This window comes from Phoenix dactylifera, chromosome 18 (assembly GCF_051530095.1).
Source record: "Phoenix dactylifera cultivar Ajwa chromosome 18, Ajwa_hap1_PhDact_Kaust_v1.1, whole genome shotgun sequence".
In the NCBI taxonomy this organism is placed as follows: domain Eukaryota; kingdom Viridiplantae; phylum Streptophyta; class Magnoliopsida; order Arecales; family Arecaceae; genus Phoenix; species Phoenix dactylifera.
Genome location: NC_143207.1, coordinates 14,610,591 through 14,633,666, shown reverse-complemented (window position 1 = coordinate 14,633,666; position 23,076 = coordinate 14,610,591). Strand labels below are relative to the sequence as shown.

At 35.2% G+C, this 23,076-nt stretch overlaps 1 protein-coding gene across 3 annotated transcripts; it reads left to right on the top strand.

Moving 5' to 3' along the window:
- Positions 1–9,580: 9,580 nt before the first annotated feature.
- Positions 9,581–21,284, top strand: LOC103706808 (E3 ubiquitin protein ligase RIE1). 3 transcript variants are annotated; one of them, XM_039131458.3, is made up of 5 exons: positions 9,581–10,719; positions 13,150–13,269; positions 14,107–14,239; positions 14,341–14,499; positions 19,033–20,725. In XM_039131458.3, exons 1-5 carry the CDS (start codon positions 10,205–10,207, stop codon positions 19,069–19,071), a joined length of 966 nt encoding a protein of 321 aa, XP_038987386.1. In that variant the 5' UTR covers positions 9,581–10,204; the 3' UTR covers positions 19,072–20,725. The 3 variants fall into 3 exon arrangements, with proteins under 3 accessions (XP_038987386.1, XP_008789277.1, XP_008789278.1); XM_008791055.6 differs by lacking the exon at positions 19,033–20,725 and adding an exon at positions 20,732–21,284 and having other exon boundaries at positions 9,766–10,719; XM_008791056.6 differs by lacking the exon at positions 19,033–20,725 and adding an exon at positions 20,732–21,284 and having other exon boundaries at positions 9,769–10,710.
- Positions 21,285–23,076: the final 1,792 nt, after the last annotated feature.

The following is a 23,076-nucleotide window of genomic DNA, read 5'->3' as shown; positions in this document are numbered from 1 at the left end:
GTAAAGATTAGAGAGTGCTTATCATGATGATCCACATATAAACTTTTTTATTAATGCAAAAATTGTCATTTGCTTTTCATATTTTCTTAACATTTTTTTAGTAAGAAAAATTAAGGGAATATCCACCCAATACAAATTATCAAGGTTTGGATATTTGGGAATGCACCACTTGAGACTTGAACTCAAAAACTGCTTCAACAAGAGGAGAGAAGTGACAAATGATGTATTACCCAATTCACTTCCTAAAGAAAGATGATACCGACAAGCTTTTATTACATGGACGTACATATAGTCAACTTGCATTATATTCGTAACCCATCATCATAAAAAATAATATTTGATTGAAGCTTCAATATAATTTATTCTTTTACACCGATGCACCAAACTTTCTTTGCTTTAGTAAATATAAGAGCGATGCAAGTGCCAAAGTTATTGCAAGTTCTATTGGATCTCTTATGCACTATGACAATTTTTATCATGGCATCCTGGAACCCTTGCATATGTATTGCATAATTTAGAATCCACCTCAGCTAGCAAACCTATCGGAGTTTCTTATTAGTATGTTTCATAAATAATAAAATTTTATAAATAAATAATGGAAAGTTCTTGTAGCACTAGAAATATGAGTTGGTGGTAGAGACTATTAAGTTTGAGCCTCACCTTTTAATCATGGGATTGATAATTAAAGAACCTAGGCAACAAATTTTTGTTTGGAGAAAAAAAAAACACTCAACACTGATCCAATATATACAAAAGTATATTACACCAAATCAAATTGATCTAGTTCAAGTATCCTCAATACCATGCTCTATTGCACATTTGTTCTAGTGGATGTTTCCAGGTGCATGACCCTCAATTCATACTATATTAGAGATTCCAATGAGAAAATTTAAGATTAATCAATCTTAAGATAGAATAAAATATTTAATAAAAGATATTAAGTTTAAAGTATTTTAACTTGACTATGTCTATATGACATATCTTTATATATCTTGCAATGCTAATGGCCAAGCTACATTTATATCAAGGCCATTACAAAAATGAAATAAACTAAAATAAATATTGTCAACTAGTTATTTTGCCTATTCAAGTGCTTTAAACATATCCAAAAAAAAAGCTTAAAACATAGTATGTAGAAAGAACATAAAGAATAGACCATATCGTCATTGCTTTTCTTTTTAACTTTTTGAATAAACTGAAATTAACATCAATTAATGATCTAAAAAGAGAGGAGAAGAAACAATAAGGAATGGAGTGCTTACAACTAAAAATGAGTAGCAAAAATATAGAGGGTATGTTTAGATTGAAAGAAATCTCTCTGTTTGAGGTAGGACTATCTTTTCTAGATGATGATCAAACGATGCTATGACCAAATCCAATTTATGCATCCAAATTATTAAAATTCATTTTCTATGATTTGTTGGCAATGCATGACACATGCATTTGATGGTGATGTTTTATATTATATGTTTTAACCACATTCAGATCCTATTAAAAGTTTACATCTCATGCATGTTTATTTATTGCAAGGCATGAACACATAATTATATGTTATAGTTTTATATTTCATAGTTTGATACATTTCATTAATTCTAAATGACTAAATTTAGGATATTTATCTTGTTATATTGCTTTAGCTAATTGGTTTTGTGTCTAAATCATGGCTAGACAAACTTACAGCTTATACTATGAGATTTTTGAACCAATATCTACCAAAAAAAAAAATACTAGGCAAATTTACAATTTATACTACATGATTTTTGAACCAATATCTACCAAACAAAATTCCAAATTCCTCAATCTAAGAAAATATGGGAGGACAAAAAGAAAGAAACTCAAAATTTTGAAGGCAAAGCCTCTAATTTCACAATTACTTCTGAAACTAATTTAAAATATGACAAATAAAGGCTATTGACCATGCTTCAGCTTAATAAAGCAAATCTTAGCAAGGGTGAATCATGTTGAATTATAAAAGAGGAGCTTTAAATTCTGGACTATTCCCTTCTAATTTTATTTATTAATTTTTTAAAAACATGTTTATTCACTTTCAAAATTATTAGTCTTTTTTCAAGTAGCTGGATATAACAAAAACAAAAATCCACTCAATCAACAAAAACTTTTATTTTTCAAGATAATAAATGGAAATAAATTAATTTTTTCCTTTATTTTTCTTTCCTAATTTAATCATTTGATTCCTTACCACTTTCGATAGCGAACCAATTAAATTATTTACCATTACCTAATGTCTAATTAAAATTTTGATTGTTAAGAGTTATCGATTTAGAATCTACATACCTATACAATAATGTTTCCATTTTCAAGTCTTTCTCTCTCATAATAATCAAACTTGTATCATCAAATATTATTTAATAGTAAAAATTTTATAATTTATATATGAAAAGATGCATTTTTGATAAAATTGAATTTAAATTTATGTTTATATATTTTGAAAATATATATAACATATGTCAAGTATTTATAAAAATGTACAATTTCAGAAATTTAAGGGTCAAATTATATATTACAATTTAGTATAGAAAATTGGAACAACTTAAATAAATACAAGATGATCTCTTCACCTCAAAAGGTAAGAAACCTAGCACTCTTTATATCAATGTAATATATAGGCAAATTGAAACAAATATATGTAAAGTCCAATAGTAATATCTTATTTTATAAAAACTTTTAAATTTATAATTTCAATAAAAGAAAATATATTGGGATCAAATGGTCATCATGAGAACCAAGAAAAGATATTAAGATGTAAAAAATAACAGTCAGAAAATATTTCTAATTCACGTATAAGGCTACCTACCACAAATTTCAAATTTCATATAAATTTAGCAATCAATTTACCGACACTAACTTTTATCTCGCATCATCCTGTATTTCTACTGTATGATTTCAATATCGATATTAGTAAATATAGCTACCTTCTATCACGTTATGAAGAAAACCAATATATAACTAAATTAACAAGGTTTTTCTTTTTTTAATATATTGTTGCTATCATTCTTTATAATCCACTACAACTTTTAGATTCTGTGACAAATGACCGCATTTAAGGCATGTTATGACAATCCACGGAAAGACATGATCATCATTGTATAAGGATATTTCGAGCAAGCTTCGCCATTGCAGGGTTGTTGGACTCGAGGTAGATTTTGGGGTGTGCAAAAAAGTTCATAAGATATTATTTGTAATCCCAGTTAACTTATCCCAACCCTAATTAATTTATTAATAATTTTAAAATAATCATAAGTATATTTTTGTTATTTTAGAATATGTCTTAGCACCACAAGGTATCATTTAATGAAGTTATTGGAGCTAGTTGAAAATTTTTTAATAGAGGAGAATAAGTGAAATAAAAGATTTTTTTTGATAATTTTTCTTTAGTAAATAGGTAAGAATGCTTATAGCCCAAATGTAAGAGAAACACATTTTATGGAGAAAATAAGGGATAGGTGGACACCCCGCTCAACCAATCTTTCTGTTTTTCTTTCTTCTAAGTATCACCACCGTCATCATCTTTTATTCCTTTGGTGGAATTTGATTTATCTTGTCACAAATGCTACTAGATCCACCTTTTCATGTAGGAGATATTTGCAAACCTAGAAATTATTATTTAAAATTACAAGCAAAAGTGCATCACAGGCATTTCAAAGAGAATGAGAATTACTCTATTGAGTACGTATAATGAAGCATTAGAGAGGATAAAGTCTTTTCATTTTGTGCAGCATATGGATGTTAATGATATGAGCATATAGCCTAAGAAGTATGACTGTAATTTTTCTCAAAAAAAATACTGACTATAAATGAAAAGTATTAAGTCAATCTCTCATCGATAAAAGCAATCACAAAAAATATTAAGCTCAATAAGTAAGATTTTCGAGCTTAACATTCAACATATAAATAGGGGAGAGAATCACTTTACAAATCTGTCAACCAAAAATGTTCATTTGATTAGTATGTGTGGACGATGCCTTCTCCTTTATAATAATAAATTAAATGTTGCATTAGGATTTAATAAAATTATCATGTTCTCATTAAAGGGTTCTAGATTGATATAAGTATGATCTTTTGAGAGAGAGAGAGAGAGAGAGAGAGAGAGAGGTTAAATAGTGAACTGCATTATTGGCAAAACAACATCACCAAATATTATTAAATCTCCAATCCCACTTATTCTTGTTCATTGTTGCACATTCAACAAGGTATGTCGCAATGACAAAGGTTAGCAGCTTCGCAAAATGCATCAACATCTTTGCCATACTTTTTAATACAATGACTCATGCATTTTGCATTGGAGCAATCTTGGAGCTTCTCTTGCCGATAACATGAATATCGCTCATCCGCCTTTGTCACGAAACCTGCCAAAAAGTTACTCATTAGTCTAGCTTTGTTTGTTCTAATTGACAAAGCCATTTGGTTTTTTTTTATTTGACAAGAATATTTGTCCTGTGAATTGGTGTTTGGGCTAAAATATGGAATTGATGAAATGCTAAACGCAATACTTGACTTTTGCATGAGTTGTGTATTTCTAAACAAGCTTACCTCCTAATTACAAGATTATTGTAGTTCATATATTCGTAAGGAGAAAGAAGATTTTGTTGTATATATTTCAATAGGTGCATAAGGAAACATATCAATGAGATGAGTGGAGCTTAATTCGCAACAAGATTTACAAAAGAACTTAGGTTTGATAGATTTAATTCAGTTGTTGGATATATATTTGAATTATGCATCCTTGTGTCAAATCCTATGTTAATATTGCTACTATACTTGGCCCAAGCCTTTTAAAAAAAAATGCTAAAGTTTAGCATTTTGTCACCGCTCAGTTCATTGCCTCCACAGAACCAGTGAATTGAGGGGTGACTGAAATGGATGATGTATAAAAAAATGTAACATTCTCAACCAATAATTTCCCCACTTACTTGCTCAAAAAATGAAATAAAAAAACTTAGGGAACGCATGGTATGGGGGGAAGGAGTTTATATTAGTTAATCATATAAAATGAAAAGAGATAGAGCAAATAAGGGAGAAATTTCTTACCACTAGAAATAAGAAAAACAACCATAATCAGGAGAACAACAGAAGATGCCTTCATGTTTGCTGGTTTAGCATAAAAATTTTTTTGTTTATGGTGAAGCACTTGGGTTGGGGAATTTATAAGAATAATTCATAACAAGATATAGTAAAACATTTAAGTTGTCCTTATCCAATTATTCTCAATGGATAGATACTATAAACACCCATATTTGACAATTGTACTCTTTTCAAAAAAAAGACAGACTATGCTTTCTATATATGTCATATATTTCAACCTTAATTAATTACCTATTATATATATATATAATAGAGGCTCAACTTGTACAGATATTTTTATTCACCATGTAGGTGTCAGTATTAATGATATTGATATTAATGTGCTCGACTATCATTAAAATTCATTGCTTAACATGCAATAAAAATTTAATTTATTATTTATCACTATATATATCTAAAATATAAACTCTACTTGTGCAAATTCTCTATTTGTATGTGGATACAGGTATTAATGACGACGGTATTGATTCGATCTGCAAGAAGAAAGTAATTTCTTCAACCTACTCAATTTAAATTTCTTAAAAAAATTAAAAATAAAAAAATTGGTGAAGATGGTGTCTAGGTGCTCTTTTCTTTCATCAATAATGATGAATTAAGTTATATAGCTCTTATTTATAATAAGAGAGATTTGCCCTATGTTTTTTATATATATCATATATTTCAACTTTAATTAGTTACCTATTATATATATATATATATATATATTTAAAATAGAGGCTCAACTTGTACAAATATTCTTATTCACCATGTAGGTGTCAGTATTAATGTTATTGGTATTAATGTGGTTGGCTATCATTAAAGTTCATTGCTCAACGTGCAATAAAAATTTATTTTGTTATTTATTACTATATATCTAAAATATTGGCTCTACTTGTGCAGATTCTCTATTTGTATGTAGATATATGTATTAATGATGATGGTATTGATTCCATCTGGAAAAAAAAGTAATTTCTTCAACCTACTAAACTTGAATTTCTTAAAAAAATAAAAATAAAAAAATTGGTGAAGATGGTGTCTAGGTGCTCTTTTATTTCATTAATAATGATGAATTAAGTTATATAACCTTTATTTATAATAAGAGAGATTTGCCCTTACATAGTTGGGGCTAGATTCCTCTTCTATTTAAAAGAGGAGGCATCTTTTGTAAAACAAATATAGTTAATAAAAATAATTATAAAAAATAAAATTTTACAATATGTAGAATTTGATTTCTACATCAGATTTACTTTCAACTGCTTCAACTAATTCTTTCCGAATTGGAAGGTATCATTTTTTTTCAAAAAGAAAATATTTGCATTGATCAGGCCTTTTCGAGGCTGAAAAGCTAGAATTTGTCCCTAATCATTTGATGTACTATACCTTTAAGAGATAGTGCTATGTCGTAGAGTTCAAAAAGTTATTCAATTTCAAAAAAACAAAGCACCATAATTGGATGCCATACAAATAAATTAGGGCTTCCCAATGTGATGAATATTGCTGTTAAAATTTACCAGCCCTTCTTGTAGTAGTCCAAGTGGTTTATTTTAGGTTTAGTAATCCTCTCAAATTAGGTATTAATTTGCTCAGTTTGGTGACCCTCTTCAATTCTCTAACAATTACCAATCCGAGCATAAGATTTTTAGACATGTCCCTACAAAAAGTATAAACCCAAACTCTAATAATGTTTTAATGGACATCTTATCAAAGAAATATACTATTGATGGAATGGCGTATTTCTAAAGTTTTATATATTAACGTTCTATGAGTATTTGGCATAATTTTAATCAAACAATCACTTATAAAGAGTAAACTTCAAATTGATTAGCTAAAAAAATTATGGTGATGTATCTAAGATTTGATCCTAAAGATCACCAATCATGTTAAAAAATTTAAAGGTTTATATTACATTAAATGATACCAATTATTATCGCTTATTCCTTATTTATAGAAAATCAATTTATGATTTTGCTCATTCTTTTATAATATAGTAAGTACACAAAAGATCTTGCATTTTTCATCAAGGTTAATTCTTCACAGTCCTCTCCATTAGTTCACAAACCATTATTCAGGTATGATGCTATTTAACCAGTGGTCAACCTTAGCTTTCTTTCCTCTTTTTGATTATTAAGTTAATCAACTTATAGAAAGATCTATCAAATTTTAGCAAACTATTAACTACTTTTTGAGACTATAATGTAGAATCATTTGATAAAATTAAAATTAAAGTATATCTGAGTCTTTTCTCAATAAAAATCAATTATATCATATTTTATTTGCTTTAGGTGCATCGCATGGGCCTTTTGTTTGTAAGTAACTTGTTGCTCTAACAAATCTTCATTTTCTATACTTTTTCAAGAAAATTATGGTATTCCGCTTCTTGTACTTTGAAGATATAAAGTTCAAAAATAAAACTAGTTTTATAATATACGATTACCTAATATGAAATATATAAGAAAGTACTTTTATTTAGGAACCTATGAGAAAATATCTTTTAAAATAATTTTCAATTCTACCAAAACTTGACTTTTGAAAAAGTAAAGGCAGTGTCAAATGCTAGCTTATTTTTTCTAGTAAGTTATTGGGACTGGAAGAGCCAAATGAAATCGGTGATTGAGATTTTGGGGTCCTTAAAAACATCAACTAAATTTGGTAGTTTAAATTACAAAATTTTTCTTAGTAGAAAATATTTTCTTATTTTGTATTTGCTTGTTTTGTTCATCTCACCACCCTTGCTCATCTATTACCAGGGAAACTTGGTTTTTTTCAAGGAAAGAGAAACTTGAATTGTGTGGTCCTCTATGCACAGGATTGGGACTATATATCTTGTATTCTCAACTCAACTATGTCTTAATCTCGAAATAGTTGGGCTAGGTTTCATGAATCCTTTTTCTTCGTTCCGCTTGATATAGTATCATACTTTCTAAGAGATATAGAGATGGTTGTGTGCCTTGATTAGTACTTTTTTGGGGTTATGTTTTATCTCGGTTCTTCTCTAGTGACCTAGCTAATAGGTTCAGACAATAAAAGAAGACCTAGAAATGTACTCTTGGAGGCTATTTTGACTGTTTATGATATAAGTAAAGGGAAGAAAAGAAACTCTCTCCTTACAATAGAAGGAAAAAAGAAAAAAGAATTACACTTCAATATCTAAGAACTTTCATTCCGTTGGTAAAATATTTTAGTTTGTTAGTATTTATGTCTCTCTTAATTTGATAAAAATTCTTTTATCAAGCGATATAACTTAGTAAAAAAAACGAGATAGACCATCTACATTTGATGCACAACTGCATCCTAGGGCAAACTAGCAAATAGATTTGTTCACCGGCTAGGCAGCTTGCTCATGCTTGCAGCCTTTTGGATGGCTCGGGCTAAGGTCTTAAGCCTGAGCTTGCAAATAGACCCATTTAATATACGAGTCAAGTTTAGTTTGAGGACTAAGGCTTAGCGGAAGCGCAGTCCGACCCTTCTTTCCAAGTGCTGTTTTTTTTATGTTTGATGTATTTATAGACTTCATTGATAGTTATTATTGATATATGAATATAATGGGATAATAGACATGTTTTAAGTTGTTGCTAAAATTTAATTATTCAAATTTGTATTTTACGTATTTTTAAATTTTTAGTACTAAAAAAAAGAAAAAAAAAGGTCAGCAAGCCCCAGACTTGGTCTAAAGCCCAAAACATAATTAAAGACTAGGCTTAGGCTTGGAAGGGATGCTTGAAGGTCAGGCTGGGTTGAGCTTGAATCTAAGTAAATTGTTTTGACTTTTAAGCAAAGTCTGACCTAAACCCAGACCAGCCCAACCTATGAATAGTTCTAATAGTAAACACCTGACTGACTTGTTAGATGGGGCAATCATATTGGCTAGCCTAACAATAGTGCTGCAAAAGGGACAGGTTGGACTGGAGCATGCCCGGCCTCGACCCAATCTAGTTTCATGTATGGATCTTCTCCTTTCTTTCTCCCATTGTTCCCATCATCTATCTAGCTTAAGCATCGGAGGGTCCGATTGGAGCAAATCCAACGAGCTTTTCTTTTCTTCATATGTGCATCTGCAACTCTCTACAACAGATCGATATTTTGTCTTCCACCACAGCGGACCGATCAACGCCCTCCACTACAACAGATCGATCAGTGCTCTCCTCATCTTCAGATCTTTAGTGAGATCCACCATCGTCGAGCAGGATCTGGGCATCAACAAACGTCTTGTAGGTTGTTAGCAAGATTTAATTATTCAAATTTAGCATCTTTCCAAACATTTTTAGAAACTAAAAAAAAAAAGTCAGGAAGCCGATAGTCAACCTAAAGCCTGAAGCCTCATAAAGGGTTGGGCGTGGCCTTGTGGGCATGGTAGGGAGGCCCGAAGGCCAGGCCGGGCCGAGCCTGGGTCTGTAACCCGGATGGCCCGGCCCATGAACAGGACTACTAGCAAACACCCGGCTGACCTTTTTTTTATCGATGGGGCAACCGCTTTGGCTGGCTTAACGAGCTTTCCAACGGTCCTTGCAGTAGCCGAGGTTTTCTTGGCCCCTGGCGCTCCGGAAGTCTCGATACCCGCCGGCCTCGTTAACGCCTACCGAGCGGTCGGAGCCTGACAAGTGTAAGCTAGTAGTTAATACATTTATACATCACCTACCAATCAGAAGAGAAAAAAAAAAACATTATTATTATTTATGTCAACGGACCTAGATCCCCAACCTCTTATATGCAGCAAACAGCTTCTTCCACTCACTACTTATCTCCAGCTGGAATATCTTAGTTCATGTGGGCCCAAGAGTAGCCCAATTCAACAGTTCCATTGGTCGAATATCTTAGTAACAGCAAACTCTAACCCAATCTCAAACGAAAATCTGATCACTCTCTAACCCAATTCCCAGCTACCGTTCTTCCCACATGCCACCAGAAAGCCAAGGGAAAAACCAGAGAGGCAAGTTCCAGAGCTCTCCTCTCACCAACAAAAAAAAGAGAGGAAAGAATCCTATATATATATATATATGGAAAGATAAGACTTCGTTTTATGGGTTTGGTTCTGTTCTTTCGGTTAGGAATGTCACGCTTTTATGCTTATTATTAGTGAGGCAAAGAAGGAAAGTCCCGAGAGAGGAGAGAGAGGGGGAGGGGAATGGAAGAAGGGGCTTCGACCGCGACGGTCTCCCCGGAGCCACTGCTCGGGCCGGCCCGAGCGCCGGCCCAGACGGCTAGGCCGAGCCGGGTGGCGGCCATCTTGGGCCGGGCGGCGGGCCGGCGGGGCCCGTCGATGCTGGTGCGCGAGACGGCGGCGCGGCAGCTGGAGGAGCGGCGCGCCGACTGGGCCTACTCCCGGCCGGTGGTGGCGCTCGACATCGCCTGGAACCTGGCCTTCGCCGCGGTGTCCGTCGCTGTGCTGGGGGCCACAACCAGCGAGCGGCCCAACACGCCGGTCCGGGTCTGGATCGCCGGGTACGCGGTCCAGTGCGTTGTCCACGTGGCGCTGGTCTGGGCGGAGTACCGGCGGCGGAGGGCACGGCCGCGCAGGTTGGAGGAAGGGGCCGGCGGCAGCGGCGGGGAGAGGGCGCGGTCGGACTCCGATGCCGGCGACAGCGAGGAGGATGGGGAGGAGGGCGGAGCGGGGAGAGGTCAGCAGTCCAGGTATGTGAGGTTCGATATTTCACCAAAATTTGATGAATTTTCATGAAAGTTGGGTTTCTTTTCATTTTGTTCTTTATACTTAGGGTTAGGGTTTATTGGGTTTTGTTTTAAAGTTCAATTATATGATAATTATTGTTAGCTCAAAGTGCCTAGGTTTGCTTGATTTATGTGAAAGTCTGAGTGATTTCTCTTGAGTTTTTTGTTTTCCATTTTTTTATTGAGATAAAGAGCTATGTTGTTAGATTCTAGTGTTCCGCCCTAACCTATTCCAAAGTAAGAAAGGGCTTAAATGGGGAGGAGAGTTTGAATTTTGTGCTCTCCTGTGCTGTTTATTTATTAGTTTTTAAATGATATTGTTCTGCTAACAGTCTGGAGCCATGAGGAATATGTGAGTTTGTAGGAGAGAGGGAAGCATGATGATATGAAAGCGTGGCATTAGAATTTTGAATAAGCAAATTCCTTAGTAGGGATTGGGTTTTTAGGGTTAGAAATTTGGGGGAGATGGTTTGATGAACTATGATGCACTAATGGGGAGGTTTTTGATAGGAGTATGTAAGGAGTTCTTCAGCAGCTCAACAGTCAAGTGCTTGATATTAGAAAGAACGGGACTTATGTGTAGTTGCCCTTGAGTTTCTTATTGAGGAAGAGAACAATTTTGTTAGGATAGAATGTTAGGTGGCATAGGAGAGAAATATCTATATTTGGATTCAAGGACTGCAACCTGTGCCCAATTAAGGGACAGTGTCTTATTCGATGAAAGTGTACCAGTTATGAATTGGAGTTTGAGTTTCCTTATAGTGCTATCTCATAAAGTAATATTTTTATTTCGCATCAATATTATGGAGATTATATGTTTTGGGATTTCTGATATACTTTCACAAATTGGATCCATTTCCATGGTCCAAATGTTGGGGGATTATGATAAATGTACGAGAGGAATATGCAGAGGTAAGAATGAATGAAAGGGCAAAAAGATAATATGGAGGCCACTTAGCATGTCAGGGGAGTTTCCTTAAACCACTCAAGTCTGTATAATAGAATTTCTGCCGAAAGCTCGAGATTTGTCTATGATCTATAAGTATGACTAGAAGAACCTAGAAAAATCTTGAAACTAGCAGTAGTTGACTGAATGTACATTAAATTTTGATCAGAAAATAATGCCTCCAAAACTTATTATATGCTTGCAATATACTTCAACCTGAAATGCTGTCTAATCTTCGGTTAAATTGTGTCTAATTATGCCTGTTAGATTGCTCTTGTTCAGAGCTTGCTGAGATGGCCGTGCAGAAGGTTGATCTCAAATGACTGAATATTTTATGTCCCCGTTTTTCTGCTCTTTTCTGTTGATTAGTATTTTACAATGAGTTTATCCAAATCTTAGTACCTGAAGCTGAAGCAGGTGTGGGAGCAGAGTTGGTGCGGATGCAGGTAAGGGGATCTCTTAAGGAAAAAATAAATAGGAAACACTTGAGAAGCTCATGTGGGAGTGAGTTTCTTGAGATATTACAAAGATGCTGTGCAACCTAACTACAAGTTTCCTGATATTACAAATGCAGGGATCCTGCTTCTGGTTTGTCGAAACAGAAAAAGCTTCCTTTATGAGAAAATGGGTACTTGAGGCTTAGCAAAGGGTAGATCAATCACACTAAGGACGTCAAGTTCGAACAAAGATGTATCGTATTGTGGGCATTTGGTTCTATTTCAGTGGTTAGTTGTATGATGGAACTTTGGGTTTGGAGAAATATTACTGGTGCATGTGATCTATTTAAGAAAAATTGATTGATGATGTCTATGATCTAAGGGCATCTATTAATGAACTCTTGAAAAACATATTTTTATAAAGATATTCTTCTAATATATGGGCATCCACTAGCCAGACCAAAACATTAAACAAAGCTAAAGCATTTGAACTATTTCTATTTCCACCACTACTATTAAAAATATGAAAATTTTATAAAATTATAACATAATGCTAAAATTTTACATAATAAAAAAAAGTTAACCTATGAACTCACTGGAACTTTTCTTTTAAGGAAACAGACTCAAAACTTGAACTCCTTGAACGCTTCATTCCATTCTGGCGAACAGTTATTGCATAGACTCTTTCCTAAGAATGAAATTAAGGAATCTAAAGTGTGTCCATTAACTATTGATATGCTGCAATATGTGTTTTCACTTGATAAACTTAACACTGTCCATGTTATAATCTGAGGAGTAAAAGAAAATGTTAATATGTATGATGTTGTAATTTCATGATCCGTTTAGTTCTTTCCCTTGGAAGAGAATGATGTACCTCTTTGTAATCTCAGTCACCTATTCTCATTTCATTTGCCCCTCTTGGTTGGGCAAAACATTTTAGGTTTCACGTGCTTAAAATATGTACTGGTTCTTTGCATTTTAGAAATTACGATTCTAATGTGCGACGGTGATTGGTGCTAGTGCTGCAAAACGATGTGAATCTCTCAATACCATGGCATCCTTTCTGTGGTGGATTGTTGGCTTCTATTGGGTGATTTCTGGTGGTGAAACTCTCTCACAAAATGCTCCAAGGCTTTACTGGTAAGCTTAATGTTTGTCTTGAAAAATACTTCTTGTTTTCTTTTTGAAGATACCAAGTAGGGGTATAGATTATATAGTCTGGCAGATGCACCGATTACCATCAATGTTTTAAGCTTTTAGGATGTTAATTGAGAGCTGCTAGGACCCTGGTCCTGAGCCCTACGGCCTGGTGACTGAAGAAATTGACACCTCCTGGCAGCTATTATTGAAAGACCATGTGCTCAAAATTGTTTTACACTGCTGATTATAGTTTATTCCATCATAAATATTGAACCTTTGCCTATAGTGCTCTAGGTTTCTTAAAGGTTTAAAGTTTCTCAGTGACTCTTACAAATTTTATTTGAGATGCTAGTTAAGATATGTTTTGAACTTTTTATATGATAAGGACCATTTTTTTCATTCTTTTCTCAGAATGACCTTTATGGGGGTCACATTTTTGATGACTTTCTGAAAACAAAGATCCAACATATTTTCTCTCTTTCAATTTATGATGAATCTTGGATGTCGGCATGTAGATGACATGTATTAAATTTCCATCTGTTGAAATAAGTTATATCCACTTTGCTCGCAATACCTCCTATAATAATTCATTTTGATTGACTTGAAGATTTTTAATCTTTCACATATAATAAAAAGGCAACTCAATACCACCAGTCAATCACTTTCACTTCTCCTTCCTCTTTTCCGTCTTCCCCCTTCCCCTTCAGTTTTAGTCAATGAATTTTCTGGCTTTTGAATGTGGTCAATAGGGTCTGATCGCCTGTCAAAAACAATTAGTTTCTTTGTATATGCAATTACTTTCTAACATTGTATCTTTCTTCATCATGACTTTCACAGGTTGACTGTAGTTTTCCTAGCATTTGATGTCTTCTTTGCGATCTTTTGTGTGGCTTTGGCCTGCATTATTGGGATTGCACTTTGCTGTTGCTTGCCTTGCATTATTGCAATTCTTTATGCTGTGGCAGGCCAGGTAAGAAGAGTGGGAGGATTCGATAGTCAACCAAGAAATAAGTGATTCAAAAGAGCTCACTATGGCTACTTATTTTCATTCATTTTTTTGTGAATCAACAGGAAGGTGCATCGGATGCAGATATTAGCATTCTTCCGAGATACAGATATGCTGAGCCTTTTGACAATGGGCAAAAGACAACTGAAGAAGGATTGATGGTTCCCATTGTAAATAACAGTGGAATTTCAACAAGTGAACGTGTTTTATTACGTGAGGATGCGGTAAGGATTCATATCTCTCATGATATTTCTTGTTTGTACCTCATTTGAAGACCTTTAAAAGTATTTCTTGGTATTGAAGCTTAACAATCACTACAACATGAGCCACTTTTTCCTACTGGGCAATTGAGGTGATACCAGATACCATCTACCACGTCTCAGGAACATAAAAAGAAGCATGCATTTGTTTAATATGTTCTTGAAGCTCAATTTGTTACTTATGGTACAAAGGCTGATGTTGGCAGCATCTTTAAACTTTTATATATTTTCCAAACTTTGAAAAACATAGTGTTAGGTTTTTAACCTAGACATGGACAAGACATTGACAAGGTTGGTCATTCCTATGCTTTGCATCTTATTGTGTTGACATGGGATTTCTCATATAAACCCTATGCTTTCATGATTTACTATAAACTCCCTATTATGTCATCTCCAACGAAATGCTTCAGTGATAACTCATTAACAGAATCCACCCAATTACTGGTTAAGGACTGCTTTCCTACTATAATGATTTTGCCACAACTTATGCTCTGCATTTTCTCCTACCTGCTCTTCTTTGCTCTAACCAATTGGTGAGGGGACCAAATCATCCCACTTCTTCCCTCCCCCCTTCCCTTCCCCTCCTTACCTACTCTGTGACTGAAACCATAATCCGAGGTCATATATGCAGATCAGAAGAAAGGAGATTGGTAGGAAAAAAGGCATTGCTTCTTCATTTTTATTTTTCTTTTTTATTTTAGAATAAAGGGAAAGGGTATTAATCAAAGGCATGGACATGCTGTTGAAGATATAGTTCAAAGAATGAACTGCCCAAGATCCTATAGATTGTTTCAATGTTTTATTTAGTCTTTTGCAGTTTCATGCTTTTCCCTTCCAATCCCATGTCCTAGATGAGAACTGTTTTATATTAACCTGGCAAGCTTTCATTATCTCTCCCTTCTATATACCAGCATGTATGGTTACCATTGATCAATGATATGAATTGATATCTACCATGTTGAACTTGAAACTCAACTTCAACTGCATAATTAAGGTGTCACGTTTATAAGAAGGATCAGAGCTTAGCTCTAAAAGAAATTGAAGTAACCTCAAGTTCATATTTTTGTTGTATACATGATTGCTTCCACCACTATGGAAAGATGAAGTCAGTAAAGAGATCAGTCGATGAAGCAGTTTTGGTGCTACTGGAAGAGTTCATCATGATAGTTGATGGCCTGATGTACTTAGAGTGAAAAAGGGTGGCGGAAAGAAAGGGGTAAAAAGTCTAGAGCTTTTTTGATCAATCCAGCTCCTGTACCCTTTTCTCTCTCTCTCTGATTATGTAGACACGTGCAGAATAGGGATATGAGAATGAGCTAAGAAGGGTTAGGGAATGGGTGGGATCTCTAAGTTTTGGTGCTGTCTCTTTCAGTTAGACAAAAGAAGTGAGGTTGGGTGTGTTGAGAGAAGTCAGGGTCTACTATTGTTGCAAAATCAGAGGGCAAAATCAGGAATCACATGGCAACTGGATGTTTTCAGTCATTAGTTGTGATGGATGATAAAGTAGAGTAAAAAATAATAATCCCATGACTAATTGCGAGGCTGATTTGTAGGAGAGGAAAAGGTAAGGAGTTTCCAAAAGTCCTAAAAGCATGAGGGGGTTATATGAAAAATTTCTTATTTATAAAATAAGTTCTAAAGATGATGTTGTAGTTATTTACTAGATCACTCGAGGTATTCCTATAATTGAGCACATGACCTTCAAGCCTTGCCTGCATCAGTTTTATGTAAAGTATCCTCTACTTATATTGACCTTAATTTCGTATTTTCCTCTTCAATTTCTTCACATTAGAATCCTAGTAAATCGATACACTTAGCATCATTATTTGTCAGTCTTTGCTAAGTATCCATGTTTAGCTGGCTGCACAGATACTCTTTATACTATATTTAGATACATAGCCTGCTGAATGTCCTGTGATTAGCTTTCTTCCTTTTTGGCTTTTTTCAATGGTTACATCATTTGCATCATGGTGGTGTTCGCTGCTTATGCTGTCTCCATCTTTCCTATTTTGAGGAAATCCTTTCAACATAATAATGAAACATTAATTTGAGTTAGTTGATTTGAAATTGAACATTTGGGTCATAGTGCAGAGTCTATATTTACAAGTTGACATCAGACTACCTTTATTTTCCATAAGATTAAGGTGTAGAACACTAGAAGATGGGGATCAGTGAGCCCTACTAGTTACTGTCCACAACAGACAAACTGCTTAAGAAAAAATGTAAAAAGGGGCCAGAAATTAAGAGCTATTTTCAAGGAACAGGAACCATCCCATTCAATAACAGGATAGAAGACAATGGGCAAAGAATTAATATCTGCTGCTGAAAAATGGAAACTCATACAAACATAGAGGAGACTAGCCACTTAAAAGAAGAAAAAACCCAGATGGATAAGTCTTGAAGACATAAATGGATCAGTAGTCATCAATCTCTGTACAATGGGTATCTACTAACCTGCTAGCGCCATACTCTAGTGTCTATCCTGCAGGATAGATGTTCAACCAATAAGTTTACCAAAAGGTGAGTGATAAGATGTTCAAAAAGTAATGATGTGTTTACTATAGTTGGGTGTGTTTGCTTTCCGCAAGGTCATGTTTTTCCAGAACAAGAGGGAAACCTGCAATTTTTCTACCTGAACATAATATAAAAGAAATTTTTATATGCTTGGGAAGCTATTGAGCTAACAAGAGGGTTTACAGTTTGATATTGTCAGCGATGTTTAAAGTTTTCCTTCCTTTTTTTTAAAGCATGTTCTGTTCTTTTATCAGGCAACTGCAAACCAATAACTGGCCAACATGCTCATCAATTAAAAATTCTAAGGTCTCAGGGGCTTGTAATTTTATTTTCAGCTACCTTTCCTAGAAAAGGACATGAACAGGATGCTTGAAAATTAGCCTCTTGATTGCTGCTTAATGCATCTCCATTTTTAACTATTTTCATGAGAGAAGGGGATAATTCCTCAGCACTCAGCCTCATATGCAAGGTCTAGCCTTTTGTTTCTGGATCATTTTGGTGCGCATCATCATGGTATCTTATTTTGCTTTCCATTGTATCATATGAAATTATCCGTACCTTAAAGTGCTAAAGTTACAAAACTAGGAAAAGTCAAATTATTAAGAACATCCTCAATAAGGAAATGCAGATACAAGGTTAAATGATTAATTAAGTGATTTTATTATTTGTGCCAATTATGTTACTATTTACTTAGACTTGAAATTAATGTATGTGTCTTCATAAGGTACCATAGCATATATGAAATCCATACCTGTGTGTTACTTGCGTAAAACAGAGAATTTCCATAAAGCTAGATTTAGTTGTGATGAGACTCACCTAATTGAATCATATTTACAATTACTTATAGATCTTTTTCCTATTTTTCAACTTAAATTCTAACTGATTGTCATCTATTATTTTGTTCATCTTGTTTAGCTGAATGGTTTTACCCAAACTAGGGTTAGAGGAGGTCAAAACAGGCACTACCCATCTTAGCATTGCATTTTACATTGCCAGTACAAAAAATTAATTTCATTGGGTTTCTTCGAATTTTAAGTCTGTACATGCTTTCTTCCACTAGGTTTAAGTAATCAAGCAAATGATGAAGATGGATGAGGTTTCTTGCTTCGCTCTTTAAGGAACAAAACCTGTAAAAATGTAATCAAAGTATGTAGAGATTATGTTTCTAATCATCTCGTAAGTAAAGATGGTATCCTTGCAAGCCTACCAAATGCTAAACAAAGATTGACATGAGTAATAGGAGTAATGAAAACTAAGTTCGCCATGATGGCTTTTTTCTTGCTCGATCTAGTGGTGGAATAATTAGAGAATCACTTAAAAATCTACACATCATCCTTGAACAACTAAATCATTCAAACTCTTAAAATAGTGAATAAAATCACACCCATTAGCTAGAATTAAATAATGGCCATCACAGGTAATAATGATTGTTTTAATGCAAGAAACATGAAGTTGTTAACCATGTAGGTTTTCTGTATAGATAATCAATTAATGTAAAAATATTGAAGTAGAAGAACATACACATGGATTTTGCAGATCTTAATATAGCAAATGAGTACCAAGATTAGGCTAGAAAGAGGCTAGGTTGGGATTAGTACAGGCATAACTTGGACTTTGACATTTTGTATCCAGGTTAAGAGTTTGGATGGGTCTGTCACATTTGCTGCTTTCATCAAGCTGTGCTACCAGATGAAAAAGATCCAATAATTCAATTTGTTAAATTAAGCACCCAGACCTCAGCCAATATTCATATTCAATTTGGTTCAGGTTAGATGAGGTTTATAGTTGGGTCCATCAAGTTTTCCATATCTGATTCATAAAACAGAGAATGTCGAATCTTTAAATTTTGACATATTTGTGTATGAGATATTAGTTAATCTAGCATGAACTAATAGAGATTCTTAGTTTTAATTGTGCATTTCTATTAGCTAACTCGAGTGACTCTGATGAAGTTTAATTGTCTTTACAACTTTAAACCTGTAGTCAAGGATTTCATTTTCGAAGGCTGCAAAACACCAATGAAGGTCAGACTTCGTCTGAGAGCTTGTGGCGGCAAGGAGCCAAGTTCTGGTAGGTTCAACATGGTGTCTGGTGGGGTTAGGCCTGGGTCTGTCTTAGACTATATGGGCTTGGGCAGTCAACCCAGCCTTTGTTTAACCATTTTAGTTTGTAAATCATGTGATTAACTTTGTAACTTTAATCTAGAATTCAGGCATTCCTCTCTTTCAGAGGCTGAAAAACACCAATTAAGGTCAATTAAGATCAAGCTTGATATAAGAGCTTGTGACAGGAAAGTGCTGAAGTCCAATATGATTGGCATTATGTCTAGCAGGATCATCTTGTAAAATGTTCATTCTGGCTAGTGAAGGTGCTGTCTTATTAGGGATTTAGCTGTATGTGATCTTGATCCTACTAGTATTAAATCTCAAGTTTCCTCTTGAACTTTGTCCAGGGCTTATAGTTTCACTTTAAAATCTATCGAATTAGTGATGGTGCAAATGTAGATAATGATGGACTTCAATGAATTTTTATGTCAGGTCACTTAATTCCCATTTTGCCAATTAAACATTTCTTATTCATTCTCTCAGAAGTTGACAATCAGAGGTTGATCGTGTAGGCATAGATTAGATTGGAAATACAGGGCACTTAATCCCAATCTTTTCTTCCAACTTTTGGATTTGTTTTTTTTTTGTTTGTATGAAATATTAAAATTCTGAAATAAGTGACTAAGAAGATGATCTGTCAGAGTGACTTCTTTTTGTGGGGCAGGGGAAGGTTTCTAAAGAAGCAGCACTTTCTCTATTTCTCAAGGGAGAATGTGCAATAAAGAAAGAATTGAAGTATCCATACCCGTGCAGTACCTTGTTGGTATGGTATAGTAGTTTGTGAAAACAATATGCCTCTCAGTGCTGTCACAGTGAAAACAAGGTGGTGTGCAATATATTTAGCAGTACTTTACTAGTGTGATGCGGTATGGATGGTGTGGACCACTTGGCACTGCTACTTAAATGTTTGATTGAGAACACTAATAGTTGTGAATTGGCCCTAAAGCTTGTTTGTCTTGTCAATTATGACTTATCATTCAAGGTATCTTAACTGATTATTTGTGAATCTACACTTCTACAGTTTTCTTGTAACTAAACCAGAGTATTTATGTCCATTCAGTAAACTTCTGGATTGTTACCATTATTTGAATATTGATTATATGCCACAAATTGCATTTCATGTTTGAGTTTCTTATACTGATCATGTGCGGCAGTTTTTATTTTACTAACCTGCATTTTCAGTCGACTGTGTGTACTACAAAACATTCTGAATCTTGTCCCCTTCAGACAATTTTTCTTGTATTGGAGCATATTTGGTAGCATCTTGGACTTTGCATTAACTTGCTACCCCGTTTCCTCGTGCATCTATAATTGCATCTTGTGCACTACAGGAGCTGTTAGGGCTTACGTCTGACAGATAATCATGTGTGGACCATAAATCCTATCAGCTTGTGTGCCCAAATTCTACTAATTGCAATATAGCTTTACTTGAATGGGTTTGGATCACTATCACCGGTCTGGTGCAGAATGTTGCAGTCCTTCTGGAGGATGGGCTGTCCTATTATTCTCTGATATACTCAAAACAGTGTGATTTCAGGTAGATTTTTGCTGTATCTGACCTTTCCCCTCCTTTTCAGGAGTGTTGTATTTGTCTGACGCCATATGAAGATGGAACCGAACTCCATGCACTTCCATGCAACCATCATTTCCACTCCGCATGCATTGTGAAATGGCTCCGGATGAATGCAACCTGCCCTCTTTGCAAGTACAACATTCTCAAGGGCAATGATATTCTCTGAAGAACTAGAATCAACATGATCTCTTTCTCCTTGTCTGTATATAAGAATGCAAAAAGAATGAAGAGGTGCAGTTCTTTGTAGATGAAGTCATTGATGCGAAAAATTGACTCGTTGGGACTTCATATTCTATTGGCATGGTGAGCTGATACTTTCCTTCGAAATGCGGATGAATGTTTGGTGCAGTTGGCTTGATTCGAAGATCAAGTCTTGTATAAATGTGGTTTGGTTTTACATTGACAAGTATCGATCTTGTAACAGCTTTTGCTTTTTCTGTCGTCCCCAAGTGAAGATCAGAAAGATTTTCATTCTGCAACTTTTCCTGTACCAGCTTTAATCATTCATACTTTGCTGGCTTCACTCCAGTTGTTTATAGCATGAAATTTCTCAGAAAGGGACATCTTCTTGGTTAGAAGTGGAATGGAACTGTTGATGATCCTTGCTGTCTCAATGGATCTTCATCAACATGCTAGTTGCCCTGACATTCAAGAAATTTTCCCTTGGTTATGTCTTGGTGAGCCTCACCAGTTTTTTTCTTTTCTTTTTTTTTTTTTTTTGATCAAAACGGTATTTCATTCATATACCTCTAACGTGAGTACAGCCAGACATATCAAAGAAAAGTAAACAAAATAAGGCGTGTGGAACGCCATCTAAACTAGACCAAAAGACCTCCCCAGTGTGCCGGGCAACATAAGAGGCGACCCAATCTGCTGCACTGTTCACCTCTCGGTAAGCATGGGCAACCTGACAGGAGATCAGCTCCTGCACCAAACTCCGAGTATCCCGTATAAGAGGGTGGTCATCACCATATATGTCCACACCACGCATTCAGTCAATCATCGTAGAACAGTCACCCTCGAGAACGAGTCTCTCAGCCCTCAGGACTCGTCTCGCAAACCAAACACCCTCCCAAGCAGCCTACAGCTCTGCTCCCACCGCCGAACCGCCGAGAGTGCTCCGTTCCCCAGCAGCAATAAAAGTGCCCCGGTGGTCCCTGATAACAAAACCCACGCCCCCAGAGGCGCCATCCTCCGCCATACCACCATCGAAGTTCACCTTAAGATAACCAGGGGGTGGGGGTACCCAAGAGAAGAAAACTGAACCCACCAGTTTTTTTCTTTGGTGCATCATGTGGTCTCCTGTACTGCCGATGTAAGCTGGATGGATTTCAATGGGACCCGAGCCTGAGCCCGGGGGATTTTGTGCTCGATGGCAACAAAATGAAGAAGCTTGTAAACTACTATGAGTGGCAAGTGCACCCAAATGCTCATTGGTCTTGCCCCAAGAAGCGAGTCTTGCTCAGCTCTGCATGATACTTTCCAATACTTTTCATAACGAGCACAGATCTTTTGTGGTGCTCGGTTTGCACCGTAAAAGTGCATCACTTGTGGCCACCACCAAAAGATAGATGGCCAAAATGGCCTTACATGTCAAATACGGTGCACATTATTATATGGTCGTCCTTTTTTATTTTTTTGATAGCGGCCATCAAGTCCTGCATAACACTAACATTTTACTGTGCGAATGGCACACCACAAAGGATCTTGGATCTTTAAGATACTGTCCTGTTGGCTATTTTTTTTTTAATTGAATGGAGGAGGCCGAAGCCACCTTACCCCTACCAAGCCTGGCCCTCGTAGGCCTCAGCCAAACTTTCCAAATATACCAGGTGCATCGCTTGTGGAACCAAAGACTTAAATGGGTCAAAATTGCTTATAAAATTACATCTCGTATAGTTTCAAACCCTAAGTAAAGAGGCTTTTAGGGACTTTATTCTATAATATCAGATGCATAGGGTTTTCGAAGATCTACTTAATGCAACAAATTTTGCAATATTAACTCATCTAATAGACTTTTACTTTGAGACTCTAAGAAAGTGATTACATTAGGCTCTTCATTTGTTAGAAATTGGGCATGCTACGATTGTTGATGTCACAGTTGAATTATGAGTGTAAAAGCATGGTCCAAATCTTGTAATTAGAACTACATTTGGTAACTGAAGTGCAACCAAAGTTGGCCATATTTCCAATTAGAAGATTCATTGCAATTGGAAATATCCCTCCAAAAAGCCCCCTCATCACTCTCCAATATTTAAATTATATATATAATTTATGCATATAAATATATTATAAATAATTATATGATCCACCCTGAGAAAATTAGAAAAGGAGAGAGAGAGAGATTAA